This window comes from Cryptomeria japonica, chromosome 3 (assembly GCF_030272615.1).
Source record: "Cryptomeria japonica chromosome 3, Sugi_1.0, whole genome shotgun sequence".
NCBI lineage: Eukaryota > Viridiplantae > Streptophyta > Pinopsida > Cupressales > Cupressaceae > Cryptomeria > Cryptomeria japonica.
In genome coordinates this window covers 663,667,009-663,685,907 of record NC_081407.1, presented here as the reverse complement: position 1 = coordinate 663,685,907, position 18,899 = coordinate 663,667,009, and the positions used below count along the sequence as shown (strand labels likewise).

The 18,899-nt window shown below is 38.8% G+C and overlaps 1 protein-coding gene across 1 annotated transcript in view; it reads left to right on the top strand.

Annotated features, from left to right (window-relative positions):
* The window catches only part of LOC131874315 (uncharacterized), a 156,616-nt gene that overhangs the window by 125,605 nt on the left and 12,112 nt on the right, over positions 1–18,899 (top strand). Inside the window, exons 3-4 of the mRNA XM_059217628.1 lie at positions 7,594–8,007; positions 12,137–12,574. Coding sequence (XP_059073611.1) covers positions 7,594–8,007; positions 12,137–12,574 — 852 coding nt within the window. The remainder of the gene's footprint in view (positions 1–7,593; positions 8,008–12,136; positions 12,575–18,899) is intronic.

Sequence of the window (18,899 nt, the reverse complement as noted above, 5' to 3'; positions counted from 1 at the left end):
TATTGACAATCTAAATACTGAGATGAGCTATCAACTCAAGCTCTAGTGCATCCCATCTTTTGAAAAACTAATTGAGATCGACATCCAAGTAAAGGAATCCTGTATCAAGAAAGGAACTCTAAAATTATTTAAGGAAGGACAAACTTTAACAACCAAAATAACAACACTTTCAACAAATCCCTATTTTGGATGAGAAACAAAAATATTGTTAATGAAGGAGGAACTGATGCTAATGACATGAATTCCAAACAACTAGTATTGGTTTTATCAGGTAATCTGCAAGCTAACAAAACTCAAAAGGGTGTTAACCAAGGCACTAACACTTATCTGCTAAACACCAATCAGGGACCTTCCAATCCAAATACCAACAACAATGCCCCATGAAACAAAACTAATCAAGGAACTAATCCAAATCAATGGGATAACACCAACAATTTCCCAAATAGACACATCTACACACCATTAGGGCAATCCTTAGAATCAGCATTCCGAGAACTTCTGGCAAACAAGATTATCATATTACCAGCCATAAACAACTTTCAACCCCAGGTCAAACCACCATGGTGGAATTACTCACACTTCTTTGATTTTCATTGAAACAAAGGACATCAAACAAATGATTACATGAGGCTTAAAAACATTGTTCAAGATATGATTGATAGAGGTGATTTAACGGTTGATGGTCTCAAAACAAACAGTGATCATGATGCATTTAAAAATCCTCTTCCAAATTACAACAAGGATGGAGCTTGATCATCAAACGATACCAGAGGAGCTCACATAAATCACATATACAATAACACCACCAATCATATATCGATAGATGACAACCAAGAAAATGTCATTAAAATAAAAGACAAACACGAACATGAGTTGATCAATGTAACCACCAAAGCTCAAAAATATGTTTTGAAAGGACATACGTCAACAACAACCATTCTCCCCAAGACTCAATATGATTTGGTAAGTCAACTATGGAAAAATCCTGCTCAAATATCAATACTTGAGTTGCTCAAACTCTCACCAAAACATAAGGACATCTTAGAGAAAGCACTCATTGAAACCAACGTACCTCAAGATCTGGATATTGACAAATTTCAAGCCATGGTGGCTCATATGACAGGGCCTCATAATATCACTTTTTTTGAATAGGATAACACCTCTTTGAGCCATTCACATAATACTCCCCTTCATATTGAAGTAGTAGTCTACAAACATCGAGTCAAAAGAGTATTAATAGATGGAGGAGTTGGTCTCAATATTTGTACCTTAAAACTTATCCACGCATTAGGCTTCTCTGAGCAGTCTATTGATCCATACAAAAATATCACCATCAAGGCATATGATGATGAAGAAAGATTATCCAAGGGAACAGTAATACTACCTATTCAGGTAGGACCAATACAAAGGGACACTATGTGCCAAGTCTTAGACATAGACTTGCCATACAATATTTTATTGGGTCATCCTTGGATACATGAAATGCAAGCAGTACCATCAACTTACCATCAGTGTGTGAAATTCCCATATAATGGACAAGATATTTCCATATCAGCTGACAATATCCCCTTTCAACATTCCAATGCTATGGGGGTAGCTCAAAACAACCTAGTTCAACACAACAAGGAAGCCCAAATTTCCTCAGCACCGGATCATCATCAAGAAAAGCTTAAATCTTTATCCATAGATTTCAAATAAAAGATGGAAATCAAAAAGAAAGGCATGGGGGAATACTCTTTCAAACCTATGTGCTTATCCAAATTTTCAACATCACCAAAAATGCACGAGAAGGCTTCTACGTCTACACATAAAGAAACATAGCCCATCACCAAGTTTGATGGAAAATTTATCCAATTGGGCACACTAGCACATGAATCTGAAGAGAAAGACATCCTTAGTTGGCTTTACAAGGATGAAGAAGAAGTCTGAGCTTCTACTCTCGAGATAGCCATACCAACACAACAGTACGGAAAAGGATTCCAAATCATGCAACGGATGGGATAAAATAGTAAAGGACCTATAGGAAAGTGTCAAAAAGGCATTACAGAACCATTGGACCCTCCTTCACAATTTTCTAGAGACAAAATAGGATTGGGATATGGACACAACATACCCCCAAGGTGAAAGAAGAATAATTATCAAAAACCTCAGTGGAAAGAAAAGAAGAAATACAATGAGGACTCATGGAAAGAGGCACTACACGAAGTAGAAGAAACAATAAGGAAAGAGCGAGAACACCAAGAAAAAGAGAAACTACAAGAAGAACTGGCTATTCAGAGAGAAGAAGTAGCTTATAAGGAAGTACACCATGTCCAAGAATCTATTCAAAAGAAGGCAAAATCACCACCTGAAGAAATCACTACTCCCCAAGGAGAAATAGTATATGAACAAATGCAAAGAGTACAAGTAGGCTCCAATTCCAAATCAAAGAAAACTACCAAACTGGTATCAATTATTAGGGATCTCTTTTCACCTTACAACATACCTGTCAACAACACTGAAAGACTCTGGGATTCTAAAAATGATTCTAATGACTATGAATGGGGAACTTGTTCAAATGTTACTAAAGATATCCTTGAAGGTGTTATTCATACATCTCTTTCTCAAGAAGGACAAGGCACAAAGTTTAGATTACTTGAATTTGGTCCACATAATATCTACGAAGCTAAGTGAAATGAGCAACAACACTATGAACAAGTATATATAGAATATAATACCATCAAAGACCTTGACAATATCATTAACTTAACCAATATGTCAGACAACCTTAACAATACCTCTATCATGACACTTACTTCAGCCAACCTCGACCCACCAAATGACTCTTTACCACTTGTATTTCCTAATCTCATAGACCAGGATGAACCTGAACACCATGACTTACCCATATTTCCAGATGATGAATCCATTATCTATTACCTATGTATAGTCAATCCGGAAACACTCTAATAGAAAACAAAGTAACGATATCTACAATCGGGAGGGTGCCAAGTCTCTCAGTCTCAAAAATGAAAGAAATAAAGGATCTAATGCTAAAAACCAGTCAATGGCAGCATTAGATCACAAAAAAGTAAAAATAAAGGATGCATCTAAGGGTGAAAACCTTTTTAAGGCACCTAAGGATGGGGGACTTGACACTCTTCCTAAACATTATCAGGAGCGATCACCCATATTGATTGAGCTCACTCAATCAATCAACATTGGTACAGAAGAAGCGACTAAAAACATACACCTAGCAGAATCTCTGGCAGAAGAAGAAAAACCAAAGTTTATCAGATTCTTCAAAGAAAAGAAAATCAATTTTGCTTGGTCCTATGTAGATATGCCTGAAATAGATCCAACTTAATCATGCATCATTTATCTATTGCTCCAGAAGCTAAGTCAGTCAAGCAAAAACTAAGAAAGATGAATCTGTAAGTAGCACTAATGGTCAAAGATGAACTAAAGAAGTTATTAGACGTCTGATTTATTCAACCTATATACCATGCTGAATGGATTTCAAAATTGTGCTAGTTTCAAAACCAAATGGAAGAATCAGGATATGCATAGTGTTGGTGTAAATAATTATTCATCATGGATATTATTACACTTACTTAAGTTTACTTAGGATAATGCATTTCATAGTAGTTTGGATATGAGACACTTGGGTGTTTGTGCCACATTGGGATAGTGTGTGTAGGAGAAATTCCACCTTTTATGGTGTTGATCTTGTTATTACACTATCATATCCACTTATTGTGGAGTGATAATTCCACCTTTGGTGGGTGATCCACCTCATGTGGAATATTATATTATTTCTCCTACCTACCCACACCTATTTCCTACCTACCCTTGTTTCTTACTGAGCCACATTTCATTGTAAGTAGAAATTGTACTTTCAGATCTTGGCCATTTTTGGCTCTCTTGGTACTTGTATATTTGCATGAATCTCAGTTAGATTCATTGCACTATTGATTTAAGTCTATTGTCTCTCATTTGAGAAGTTGTAAAATTTGCATCATAAGTCCACTTTGCCTTATTTTGCAAGTGGCTCATTATAATCGCACTAAGTATAAAGTGCCAAAATCATCACTTTAGGGGGGGTACTTTGATTGAGTGAATTTGGGGGGGTGTCTCTTGTGCTTTTGTGGTCTTGTGTTCCTTCCTTTTTGCTGCTATGGGTTCTTCTAACTTTCCTCTCTTAACTCCACATAACTATGCTACTTGGACAATTGATGCATGGAGTAAACTTATGGAAAAAGGACTCACTCATTACATTGATGGAACTATTGTTGCTCCAGCTGATCCTAAGGCTGATCTAGTTGGTCACTTAGATTGGCTCACTAAAAATATCATGGCAATTGGTACCTTAAGAAAGTATGTATCAAAGGATCTCATTTTTCATATTGAGAAATGTACTCTAATCAAGGATGCTTGGCAAAAGTTTCAAGACTTGTATGGTCAAGTTGATGAGATTAGGGGATATCAAATTGATAGTGATCTCACCATGTTAGATCCCAAGAACTTTGATACTATACAAGATTATGTCACTAAGGAAAATGAGTTGAGGGCACAACTCAAAGATTGTGGCATTGATAAGAAGGATATTCAATTGATATTCAACTTGATAGGCAAGCTTCCACAAGAATATGCAGCATTTGTTTCTAGTTTCCAAACCCATAGGATGACAATGGGTTCAAGCTACAAAATGCCTACATTTGATGCTTTCAATGAACTGTTGATGATGGAACAAACTAAGTTGATAAGCATGGGCATTCTTAAGGCTTCTAAGTCTCAAGCATTAGTGGCAAATCAAGGAAACAAAGGAAATCAAGGAAAGGACAACTCAAACAAGAAGAAATGGCAATCAAAGCCTAAAGAAAAAGCACCATCTTCTCCACAACAAGGAGATTCATTCTCTTCCAAGAGAGAAAATTCACCAAAGAGGGAGAGACCTACTTGTGCTTATTGTAAAAAGATTGGTCATGAGGAACATCATTGCCATTCTAACAAGATTGATGAGCTTACACATATCATCAAAAAGCATAACATTGATTTGCCTAAAGTCTACAAGAAGGATGATTCATCAACTTCCACTTCGTCACATTCAAAAGGAAAAGGGCAAGCATTCATGGCTTCTACAAGTGGAAAGACTCACTCTTTTGGAACAAGAAAAGGAAAAGCTCTATGTGCTACTATCAGTCATGATTCAAAGAGATGGCTTCTAGATTCAGGGGCTTCTCATCATATGGCATCTTCACAGTCTATGTTCTCTACATTTGAGCCTTGCACCATGCCACAGATTTTGATGGGCAATCATACATACATGGATGTGATTGGGAAAGGATCTATTGACATTGGGGATAACTCCTTCAATGATGTGTTGTGTGTACCCCACTTGACAAACAATCTCCTTTCTATCTATCAAATCACACATAGCGCAACTAAGAGAGTTGTGGAGTTCACACCTGACTCAGTTTTCATTAGAGACATGGAGACTAGAGCTATCATTGCAACTGGGGTGGTTGATCATGCATCTCGGTTATACTCCTTTTCAGATTTTGTTGATGATGATGATTTCACATTTGATGATTCTACATATGATTGTGATGGTTCAGATTTTGAGGAGAACTTTGGACACTTGAACATGGGGATTCTCACATGTGACCCCGTTCTTGAGTCTTGTATTTCATCTCCTCATATTGATATCACATCATCTATTGCACCTGATGATGTAGATAGTGTGACAGTTTTGCCTTCATGTGATTCAGTGCAACAGGATATTTATTGTCTTCGAGCTTCAGATTCATGGGATGATTACTTGAGAGATATTACAGGTTTGTTTGAGGAATCCTACATTGCAGATTTGGGAGACATCATTGATGACATTCATCTTCTCTTTGATGAAGATGATCCTTCTTCGATTGTTGTGAGGGCACACTCTGACCCTCTTGTTCATTCTCTACATGATCAATCTTTCGAGGTTGACATGATTGTGGATACTTATGTAGAGCAGTTGGAGGAGGTCTCTTTATGTTTAGAGGAGACATGTGAGTCTTTGGGACATGTTCTACATCCATCTCCAGTAGATCTTGTAGTGCCTTTTTCAGTAGTGTGGCACAGTTTACCACCTTTGGAAGGGGTATCTTTTAGCATCGACATGGGGACATTTGAGAAGTTTTCAGAGATTCCTTTCATCATGAGTTTTCTTCATACATCTTCCCTTCATGATTGGGGAGACTTCATGGATACACCTTTGGTTTTGTTTCTTCCTAAGGGGAGGAATGTTGTTCGACGTTCGTGGAGCAGTTTCTTCATACATCGAGCTTCTATCATTGGTGCAGATTCTCCATTGAGGGGGGGTCACAGTTTGACTTCTCTTCTTCTCTCATATGGGGGGGACTTTTGCTCACATGGGGTTTTGTTCCGCACATTCTTCTATGATAGTTCTCTTGCATAGCTTTCATCTCTCTTTTTGGGGCAGGGTTTTTTCCCATTAGGTTTTTCTCTCTTTCCCCACTTTGTGAGAGATTTCATTGCATTGGTTTGCATGCATTTGCATTTGTACATGGGTACCTAACATGGCCTAGCAGCCGGGACCCATCTTGCATTGCTTAGTTGCATTGTAGACTTAAGTGCATTCCCCTAAGTTGCACTTAAGGGGGGGTGTTGGTGTAAATAATTATTCATCATGGATATTATTACACTTACTTAAGTTTACTTAGGATAATGCATTTCATAGTAGTTTGGATATGAGACACTTGGGTGTTTGTGCCACATTGGGATAGTGTGTGTAGGAGAAATTCCACCTTTTATGGTGTTGATCTTGTTATTACACTATCATATCCACTTATTGTGGAGTGATAATCCCACCTTCGGTGGGTGATCCACCTCATGTGGAATATTATATTATTTCTCCTACCTACCCACACCTATTTCCTACCTACCCTTATTTCTTATTGAGCCACATGTCATATTTGTGTGCTCATACATATCCCTAGCCTTGCCTATATAAGCAGACTCTTCTACATTGTATGTAACTATTGAACAACATTTTGTAATCCAGTTGATTATTGTTGATCATTTCTATTGATGAGAATATAGTTTATTCTTGTCCCATATTATGTCTCTATTTTGTACATTTCATTGAGCTCTTGATCTTGGCAAAATCCAACATGGTATCAGAGCCATTGGGGCTTCATTGATTCGTCTTGAAGAGGCATTATTACGATGTCAAGAGGCAGATCTGAGGAGCAACATCTTTTGGAGGCGTCCTAGACCAGATCCGACCCTGCCATTGCGTCCAGAAGGCCGTTTCCATGAATTTTGGTTATAAATTCGGCCTATTTTGGTGAGGAAAATTTTTTCCCCAATTTTGCTTGTATCGTATAGATTTTCGAAATATTATTGTATTTTTTCAAAAAAAATTTTTTTTTTTTCCTTTGTCTAAAAATATTTTTTTTCGAAAAATTGTAAAATCAAAAAAAAAAAAAATCAAAAATTCCGAAAGCAAAAAAAAATTGAACAAGCGAAAAAAAAAAAAAAAAAAAAAAAAACCAAGTTTTTGGGGGGTCCGCAGACCCCCCCCCGTGCTCGACGTAACTGTCATTGCAGGTGTTGCAGGTTCGGACGCCACTCGTACCGCACAGCGCCGTCGCCGGCACCTCCCCCACTCCCCGACCACAGCTTCCTCCAGCGGCCCCCTCAGTGTCGCCCAGCTACCTGCCGGACTTCGTCACCTATGCCGCCGCCTCGCCGGCTCCTCCACCCAGCGCCGACAACCACAACCTCCACCGCCGGCAGTCAACGAGACCGGAGGATCGCGCCCACCACATGGCAGGCGGCCACTGGCCCGTGGTACAAAACCTACCACGCAACATTCCGTACACTGCACAGCTAGATTCCGTACATTGCCAAATCAGCCTGCCCGGTCAGCAAATCCGTACAGTACAGACACACAGTCATCTGCCACGTCACCTGTCCGTACAGTACGGACACCCAGTCAGCGGAGGGCAAAGTTTTGTGACGGTCATACGGCCGTCAAATTTCATCACGTGACTTGCTGACATCAGCACCACATCAGCAGGGTTTGAAAAGTTTTGGACCCCCCTCTCATTGAGCTTTTTGATTTTGCAGTTCAACTTCAAATGGCCATAACTTGCTCATTTTTGCTCCTTTTTGGGTGCAATTTTTTTTTAAATGGCCTATAATTTCATGCTCTCCATAGTGGTGAAGAAATTTTTTGATTTTAATGCACGGATTTTTTAGAAAATGCAGTTTTTGGTGACTATACCTGAGTAATCCTAGTTTTTGCAACTTCATAGGCTTCGTTTGGGGTCATACTACATCCTTCTCAGGTGCCGTCTTTTTTGAAAGTGTGTATTTTTTCATCTACTTTCACATGATGCTATCAAATTGATGTCATTGTAAGTAGAAATTGTACTTTCCGATCTTGGCCATTTTTGGCTCTCTTTGTACTTGTATATTTGCTTGAATCTCAGTTAGATTCATTGAACTATTGATTTAAGTCTATTGTCTCTCATTTGAGAAGTTTTAAAATTTGCATCATAAGTCGACTTTGCCTTATTTTGCAAGTGGCTCATTATAATCGCACTAAGTATAAAGTGCCATAATCATCACTTTAGGGGGGGTACTTTGATTGAGTGAATTTGGGGGGGTGTCTCTTGCGCTTTTGTGCTCTTGTGTTCCTTCCTTTTTGCTGCTATGGGTTCTTCTAACTTTCCTCTCTTAACTCCACATAACTATGCTACTTGGAAAATTGATGCATGGAGTAAACTTATGGAAAAAGGACTCACGCATTACATTGATGGAACTATTGTTGCTCCAGCTGATCCTAAGGCTGGTCCAGTTGGTCACTTAGATTGGCTCACTAAAAATATCATGGCAATTGGTACCTTAAGAAAGTATGTATCAAAGGATCTCATTTTTCATATTGAGAAATGTACTCTAATCAAGGATGCTTGGCAAAAGTTTCAAGACTTGTATGGTCAAGTTGATGAGATTAGGGGATATCAAATTGATAGTGATCTCACCATGTTAGATCCCAAGAACTTTGATACTATACAAGATTATGTCACTAAGGCAAATGAGTTGAGGGCACAACTCAAAGATTGTGGCATTGATAAGAAGGATACTCAATTGATATTCAACTTGATAGGCAAGCTTCCACAAGAATATGTAGCATTTGTTTCTAGTTTCCAAACCCATAGGATGACAATGGGTTCAAGCTACAAAATGCCTACATTTGATGCTTTCAATGAAATGTTGATGATGGAACAGACTAAGTTGATAAGAATGGGCATTCTTAAGGCTTCTAAGTCTCAAGCATTAGTGGCAAATCAAGGAAACAAAGGAAATCAAGGAAAGGACAACTCAAACAAGAAGAAATGGCAATCAAAGCCTAAAGAAAAAGCACCATCTTCTCCACAACAAGGAGATTCATTCTCTTCCAAGAGAGAAAATTCACAAAAGAGGGAGAGACCTACTTGTGCTTATTGTAAAAAGATTGGTCATGAGGAGCATCGTTGCCATTCTAAGAAAATTGATGAGCTTACACATATCATTAAAAAGCATAACATTGATTTGCCTAAAGTCTACAAGAAGGATGATTCATCAACTTCCACTTCCTCACATTCAAAAGGAAAAGGGCAAGCATTCATGGCTTCTACAAGTGGAAAGACTCACTATTTTGGAACAAGAAAAGGAAAAGCTCTATGTGCTACTATCAGTCATGATTCAAAGAGATGGCTTCTAGATTCAGGGGCTTCTCATCATATGGCATCTTCACAGTCTATGTTCTCTACATTTGAGCCTTGCACCATGCCGCAGATTTTGATGGGCAATCATACATACAAGGATGTGATTGGGAAAGGATCTATTGGCATTGGGGATAACTCCTTCAATAATGTGTTGTGTGTACCCCACTTGACAAACAATCTCCTTTCTATCTATCAAATCACACATAGCGCAACTAAGAGAGTTGTGGAGTTCACACCTGACTCAGTTTTCATTAGAGACATGGAGACTAGAGCTATCATTGCAACTAGGGTGGTTGATCATGCATCTCAGTTATACTCCTTTTCAGATTTTGTTGATGATGATGATTTCACATTTGATGATTCTACATATGATTGTGATGGTTCAGATTTTGAGGAGAACTTTGGACACTTGAACATGGGGATTCTCACATGTGACCCCGTTCTTGAGTCTTGTATTTCATCTCCTCATATTGATATCACATCACCTATTGCACCTGAAGATGCAGATAGTGACAGTTTTGCCTTCATGTGATTCAGTGCAACAGGATATTTATTGTCTTCCAGCTTCAGATTCATTGGATGATTACTTGACAGATATTACAGGTTTGTTTGTGGAATCCTACATTGCAGATTTGGGAGAGATCATTGATGACATTCATCTTCTCTTTGATGAAGATGATCCTTCTTCGATTGTTGCGAGGGCACACTCTGACCCTCTTGTTCATTCTCTACATGATCATTCTTTCGAGGTTGACATGATTGTGGATACTTATGTAGAGCAGTTGGAGGAGGTCTCTTTATGTTTAGAGGAGACATGTGAGTCTTTGGGACATGTTCTACATCCATCTCCACTAGATCTTGTAGTGCCTTTTTCAATAGTGTGGCACAGTTTACCACCTTTGGAAGGGGTATCTTTCAGCATCGACATGGGGACATTCGAGCAGTTTTCAGAGATTCCTTTCATCATGAGTTTTCTTCATACATCTTCCCTTCATGATTGGAGAGACTTCATGGATACACCTTTGGTTTTGTTTCTTCCTAAGGGGAGGAATGTTGTTCGACGTTCGTGGAGCAGTTTCTTCATACATCGAGCTTCTATCATTGGTGCAGATTCTCCATTGAGGGGGGGTCATAGTTTGACTTCTCTTCTTCTCTCATATGGGGGGGACTTTTCCTCACATGGGGTTTTGTTCCTCACATTCTTCTATGAGAGTTCTCTTGTATAGCTTTCATCTCTCTTTTTGGGGGAGGGTTTTTTCCCATTGGGTTTTTCTCTCTTTCCCCACTTTGTGAGAGATTTCATTGCATTGGTTTGCATGCATTTGCATTTGTACATGGGTACCTAACATGGCCTAGCAGCCGGGACCCATCTTGCATTGCTTAGTTGCATTGTAGACTTAAGTGCATTCCCCTAAGTTGCACTTAAGGGGGGGTGTTGGTGTAAATAATTATTCATCATGGATATTATTACACTTACTTAAGTTTACTTAGGATAATGCATTTCATAGTAGTTTGGATATGAGACACTTGGGTGTTTGTGCCACATTGGGATAGTGTGTGTAGGAGAAATTCCACCTTTTATGGTGTTGATCTTGTTATTACACTATCATATCCACTTATTGTGGATTGATAATTCCACCTTTGGTGGGTGATCCACCTCATGTGGAATATTATATTATTTCTCCTACCTACCCACACCTATTTCCTACCTACCCTTATTTCTTATTGAGCCACATGTCATATTTGTGTGCTCATACATATCCCTAGCCTTGCCTATATAAGTAGGCTCTTCTACATTGTATGTAACTATTGAACAACATTTTGTAATCCAGTTGATTATTGTTGATCATTTCTATTGATGAGAATACAGTTTATTCTTGTCCCATATTATGTCTCTATTTTGTACATTTCATTGAGCTCTTGATCTTGGCAAAATCCAACATGGTATCAGAGCCCCTAGGGCTTCATTGATTCGTCTTAAAGAGGCATTATTACGACGTCAAGAGGTAGATCTGAGGAGCAACATCTTTTGGAGGCATCCTAGACCAGATCCGACCCTGCCATTGTGTCCAGAAGGCCGTTTCCATGAATTTTGGTTATAAATTCAGCCTATTTTGGTGAGGAAAAATTTTTCCCCAATTTTTCTTGTATCGCACGGATTTTTGAAATATTATTGTTTTTTTTCGAAAAAAAATAAAATTTTTCCTTTGTCTGAAAATATTTTTTTTCGAAAAATTGTAAAATCAAAAAAAAAAAAAATCAAAAATTTCGAAAGCAAAAAATAATTGAAAGAGCGAAAAAAAAAAAAAAAAAAAATCCAAGTTTTTGGGGGGTTCACAGACCCCCCCCCCCCGTGCTCGCCGTACCTGTCATTGCAGGTGTTGCAGGTTCGGACGCCGCTCATACCGCACAGCGCCGTCGCCGGCGCCTCCCCCGCTCCTCGGCCACAGCTTCCTCTAGCGGCCCCCACAGTGCCACCCCGCTACCTGCCGGACTTCGTCGCCTACGCCGCCGCCTAGCCGGCTCCTCCACCCAGCGCCGGCAACCACTGCCTCCACCGCCGGCAGTCAACGAGACCGGAGGACCGTGCCCGCCACGTGGCAGGCGGCCACTGGCCCGCAGTACAAAACCTTCCATGCAGCATTCCGTACACTGCACAGTTAGATTCCGTACATTGCCAAATCAGCCTGCCCGGTCAGCAAATCCGTACAGTACGAACACACAGTCATCTGCCACGTCACCTGTCCGTACAGTACGGACGCCCAGTCAGTGGAGGGCAAAGTTTTGCGACGGTCTTACGGTCGTCAAATTTCATCGTGTGACTTTCTGACATCAGCACCACATCAACAGGGTTTGAAAATTTTTGGACCCCCCTCTCATTGAGCTTTTTGATTTTGCAGTTCAACTTCAAATGGCCATAACTTGCTCATTTTTGCTCCTTTTTGGGTGCAATTTTTTTTGAAATGGACTATAATTTCGTGCTCTCCATAGTGGTGAAGCAATTTTTTGATTTTGATGCACGGATTTTTCAGAAAATGCAGTTTTTGGTGACTGTACCTGAGTAATCCTAGTTTTTGCAACTTCAGAGGCTTCGTTTGGGGTCATACGACCTCCTTTTCAGGTGCCGTTTTTTTTGAAAGTGCATTATTTTTTGTCTACTTTCACATGATGCTATCAAATTGATGTCATTGTAAGTAAAAATTTTACTTTCAGATCTTGGCCATTTTTGGCTCTCTTTGTACTTGTATATTTTCTTGAATCTCAGTTAGATTCATTGCACTATTGATTTAAGTCTATTGTCTCTCATTTGAGAAGTTTTAAAATTTGCATCATAAGTCCACTTTGCCTTATTTTGCAAGTGGCTCATTATAATCGCACTAAGTATAAAGTGCCATAATCATCACTTTAGGGGGGGTACTTTGATTGAGTGAATTTGGGGGGGTGTCTCTTGTGCTTTTGTGCTCTTGTGTTCCTTCCTTTTTGCTGCTATGGGTTCTTCTAACTTTCCTCTCTTAACTCCACATAACTATGCTACTTGGAAAATTGATGCATGGAGTAAACTTATGGAAAAAGGACTCACTCATTACATTAATGGAACTATTGTTGCTCCAGCTGATCCTAAGGCTGATCCAGTTGGTCACTTAGATTGGCTCACTAAAAATATCATGGCAATTGGTACCTTAAGAAAGTATGTATCAAAGGATCTCATTTTTCATATTGAGAAATGTACTCTAATCAAGGATGCTTGGCAAAAGTTTCAAGACTTGTATGGTCAAGTTGATGAGATTAGGGGATATCAAATTGATAGTGATCTCACCATGTTAGATCCCAAGAACTTTGATACTATACAAGATTATGTCACTAAGGCAAATGAGTTGAGGGCACAACTCACAGATTGTGGCATTGATAAGAAGGATACTCAATTGATATTCAACTTGATAGGCAAGCTTCCACAAGAATATGCAGCATTTGTTTCTAGTTTCCAAACCCATAGGATGACAATGGGTTCAAGCTACAAAATGCCTACATTTGATGCTTTCAATGAAATGTTGATGATGGAACAAACTAAGTTGATAAGCATGGGCATTCTTAAGGCTTCTAAGTCTCAAGCATTAGTGGCAAATCAACGAAACAAAGGAAATCAAGGAAAGGACAACTCAAACAAGAAGAAATGGCAATCAAAGCCTAAAGAAAAAGCACCATCTTCTCCACAACAAGGAGATTCATTCTCTTCCAAGAGAGAAAATTCACCAAAGAGGGAGAGATCTAATTGTGCTTATTGTAAAAAGATTGGTCATGAGGAGCATCGTTGCCATTCTAAGAAGATTGATGAGCTTAAACATATCATTAAAAAGCATAACATTGGTTTGCCTAAAGTCTACAAGAAGGATGATTCATCAACTTCCACTTCCTCACATTCAAAAGGAAAAGGGCAAGCATTCATGGCTTCTACAAGTGGAAAGACTCACTCTTTTGGAACAAGAAAAGGAAAAGCTCTATGTGCTACTATCAGTCATGATTCAAAGAGATGGCTTCTAGATTCAGGGGCTTCTCATCATATGGCATCTTCAAAGTCTATGTTCTCTACATTTGAGCCTTGCACCATGCCACAAATTTTGATGGGCAATCATACATACATGGATGTGATTGGGAAAGGATCTATTGACATTGGGGATAACTCCTTCAATGATGTGTTGTGTGTACCCCACTTGACAAACAATCTCCTTTCTATCTATCAAATCACACATGGCGCAACTAAGAGAGTTGTGGAGTTCACACCTGACTCAGTTTTCATTAGAGACATGGAGACTAGAGCTATCATTGCAACTGGGGTGGTTGATCATGCATCTCGGTTATACTCCTTTTCAGATTTTGTTGATGATGATGATTTCACATTTGATGATTCTACATATGATTGTGATGGTTCATATTTTGAGGAGAACTTTGGACACTTGAACATGGGGATTCTCACATGTGACCCCGTTCTTGAGTCTTGTATTTCATCTCCTCATATTGATATCACATCACCTATTGCACCTGAAGATGCAGATAGTGTGACAGTTTTGCCTTCATGTGATTCAGTGCAACAGGATATTTATTGTCTTCCAGCTTCAGATTCATGGGATGATTACTTGACAGATATTACAGGTTTGTTTGTGGAATCCTACATTGCAGATTTGGGAGACATCATTGATGACATTCATCTTCTCTTTGATGAAGATGATCCTTCTTCGATTGTTGCGAGGGCACACTCTGACCCTCTTGTTCATTCTCTACATGATCATTCTTTCAAGGTTGACATGATTGTGGATACTTATGTAGAGCAGTTGGAGGAGGTCTCTTTATGTTTAGAGGAGACATGTGAGTCTTTGGGACATGTTCTACATCCATCTCCACTAGATCTTGTAGTGCCTTTTTCAACAGTGTGGCACAGTTTACCACGTTTGGAAGGGGTATCTTTCAGCATCGACATGGGGACATTTGAGCAGTTTTCAGAGATTCGTTTCATCATGAGTTTTCTTCATACATCTTCCCTTCATGATTGGAGAGACTTCATGGATACACCTTTGGTTTTGTTTCTTCCTAAGGGGAGGAATGTTTTTTGACGTTCGTGGAGCAGTTTCGTCATACATCGAGCTTCTATCATTGGTGCAGATTCTCCATTGAGGGGGGGTCATTGTTTGACTTCTCTTCTTCTCTCATATGGGGGGGACTTTTCCTCACATTGGGTTTTGTTCCTCAAATTCTTCTATGAGAGTTCTCTTGTATATCTTTCATCTCTCTTTTTGGGGGAGGGTTTTTTCCCATTGGGTTTTTCTCTCTTTCCCCACTTTGTGAGAGATTTCATTGCATTGGTTTGCATGCATTTGCATTTGTACATGGGTACCTAACATGGCCTAGCAGCCGGGACCCATCTTGCATTGCTTAATTGCATTGTAGACTTAAGTGCATTCCCCTAAGTTGCACTTAAGGCGGGGTGTTGGTGTAAATAATTATTCATCATGGATATTATTACACTTACTTAAGTTTACTTAGGATAATGCATTTCATAGTAGTTTGGATATGAGACACTTGGGTGTTTGTGCCACATTGGGATAGTGTGTGTAGGAGAAATTCTACCTTTTATGGTGTTGATCTTGTTATTACACTATCATATCCACTTATTGTGGAGTGATAATTCCACCTTCGGTGGGTGATCCACCTCATGTGGAATATTATATTATTTCTCCTACCTACCCACACTTATTTCCTACCTACCCTTGTTTCTTATTGAGCCACATGTCATATTTGTGTGCTCATACATATCCCTAGCCTTGCTTATATAAGCAGGCTCTTCTACATTGTATGTAACTATTGAACAACATTTTGTAATCCAGTTGATTATTGTTGATCATTTCTATTGATGAGAATACAGTTTATTCTTGTCCCATATTATGTCTCTATTTTGTACATTTCATTGAGCTCTTGATCTTGGCAAAATCCAACACATAGATTTTAGAGATGTTAACAAATCCTATCCAAAGGATGACTTTCCTTTGCCCAACATCAACATAATTTAGACCTCAGTGCAGGCCATGCAATGCTATCTTTAATGGATGGTTTCTCTGGCTATAATCAAATCAAAATTTCTCCAAATGATCAATGTAAAATAGTGTTCACCTATCCTTGGGGAACATATTGTTGGAACGTCATGCCTTTTGGATTGAAGAATGCTGGGGCAACTTATCAAAGAGAAATGATGGCAATTGTTCATGATATAATGCATACCTTCATGGAGGACTATGTGGATGATTTACTGGCTAAATCATTTACCAGGGAAGAACACCTAGGTATATTAGATAAAATGTTTCAATGATTGGAGAAATTCCAAGTCAGGCTAAACCCTAAGAAGTGTGTCTTTGGGGTGACATCAGGCAAATTACTAGGTTACATTGTGTCTAAAAAGGGCATTGAAGTCGATCTAACAAAGGTACAGGCCATCATGCAAATGCCACCTCCTAAAATCATTAGTCAACTTAGATCTCTACAAGGACAACTACAATCAATTAAGAGATTCATAGCTCAATTAACAGATAAAAGTCTACCATTCAATCATTTTCTACATGAGAACATACCATTCAGATGGGAAGCCAAATGTGCAGAATCATTCTATTAAATCAAGCAATATCTAATGAATCCACCAGTTTTGGTACCACCAATAGTCAGGAAGCCGCTCATTCTTTACATATCAACAACTGACATATAATTGGGGGCACTATTAGCATAGGAAGATCAAGAAGGAAAGGAACAAACTATTTATTACATCAACAGAACATTAAATGGATATGAGCTAACTTACAGATTCATTAAGAATGCCTGTTTAGCTGTAGTCTTCACCTCTCAAAATTTTTGACATTATATGCTAGCTCATACAATAAATCTAGTAGCAAAAATTGATCCTCTCAAGTATTTACTCAGCAAAGCAGCTCTTACAGGAAGATTAGCTAAATGGGTCATGATTTTCAGTGGGTTTGATATCCACTACATAGAGCGTCGGGCTATCAAAGGGCAAGTAATTGCAGATCAATTAGCTGAAGCACCACTACTAGATAAGAAACCAATGAAAGTGGAATTTCCAGATAGGGACGTCCTTACTATTACACCCAAATAATGGACCCTATACTTTGATGGTTCCTACACTCAAAATGGCTCACGTTCTAGCATCTTGTTCGTCACTCCTGAAGGGAACACCATTCCAAGATCATATAGACTCATGTTTCCTTCCACCAATAACATCATTGAGTATGAAGCTCTAGTCATAGGCATTAAAATGATTGTAGAATGGAGAATTATGGAATTGAAGGTTTATGGAGATTTTCAACTGGTTATAAATCAGATCAACAATGAATATCAAACAAAGGATGACAAGCTGCTGCCATACAAAAGAATGGTGGATGACTTCAAACAATACTTTGTACACATCAAATTTGAACAAATACCAAGTTTGGACAACAGAGTGACTGATACAATGGCTACTATCACTTCACTACTACAAATTCCAGAGTAACAGAGTCGTTATGAGTTTTTGGTAGAGCAACTATTTTCCCCAGCCTATGACAATTTTGCATCCCATGTTATGTATGCCTTAACTGGTTGGGACTCTCCTTTGTATGAGACAATCTATGAATATCTTGAAACCAATACCCTACCCATTGACCTATCTCATAATAAAAAATGCAACTTTATCCGACAAGCTTCCCATTATACCTTAATAGCTAATACTCTTTACCGTCGAGATCTAGATGGTACTCTTCTTCGTTTCCTTGATCATAATGAGTTTGAATTTTCTTTACACAAGCTTCACAAGGGTATCTGTGGCACACATTCAAGTGGTCCTACTCTCACTAAAAAACTTCTGAGAATGAGATATTACTAGCCAACCATGGAAAAAGACTCTTATTAATTTGCAAAGAAATATCCTAACTGTCAAATTCATGGCAATCTTATCCATGCACCAACACAAGAGTTGAAACCATTTACAACATCTTGGCCTTTCTATCAGTGGGGACTTGATTTAGTAGAGAAAATCCATCCTTCCTCTTAAAATAGACACAAGTTCATTATCACTGCAATAGAGTATTTCACAAAATGGATTGAAGAAGTCCCACTGACCACAGTAACTAGAAAACATATTGCCTCATTCATTCTCAATTATCTAATTTGTAGATATGGCATTCCAAGCTTCATCCTCATAGACAACGGGAATCCCTTCAAAAATTAGGATGTGCAAGAACTATGTGAATAATTCAAAATTCAACACCGTTTCTCTACACCTTACTACCCACAGGGGAATTGTCAAGCAAAGGCATCAAATAAAACAATCTTGAAAATCCTAAAGAAGACAGTAAATGATGTAGGTAAGGATTGGCATGTACAACTTAATCTGGCACTCTAGGCATATAAAACTAGCATCACGACACCTATAGGAGCTATGTCATATTCCTTGGTATATGGATCAGAAGCAATTTTACCACTTGAGGTAAAAATTCCATCACTTAGAGTATCTTTAAAAGGCCTAATTCCAGATGAGGAATATCGGGTAAATAGATTGCAAGAACTAGAGCTTTTGGATGAAAAATGACAGCATGCCTATGATCACCT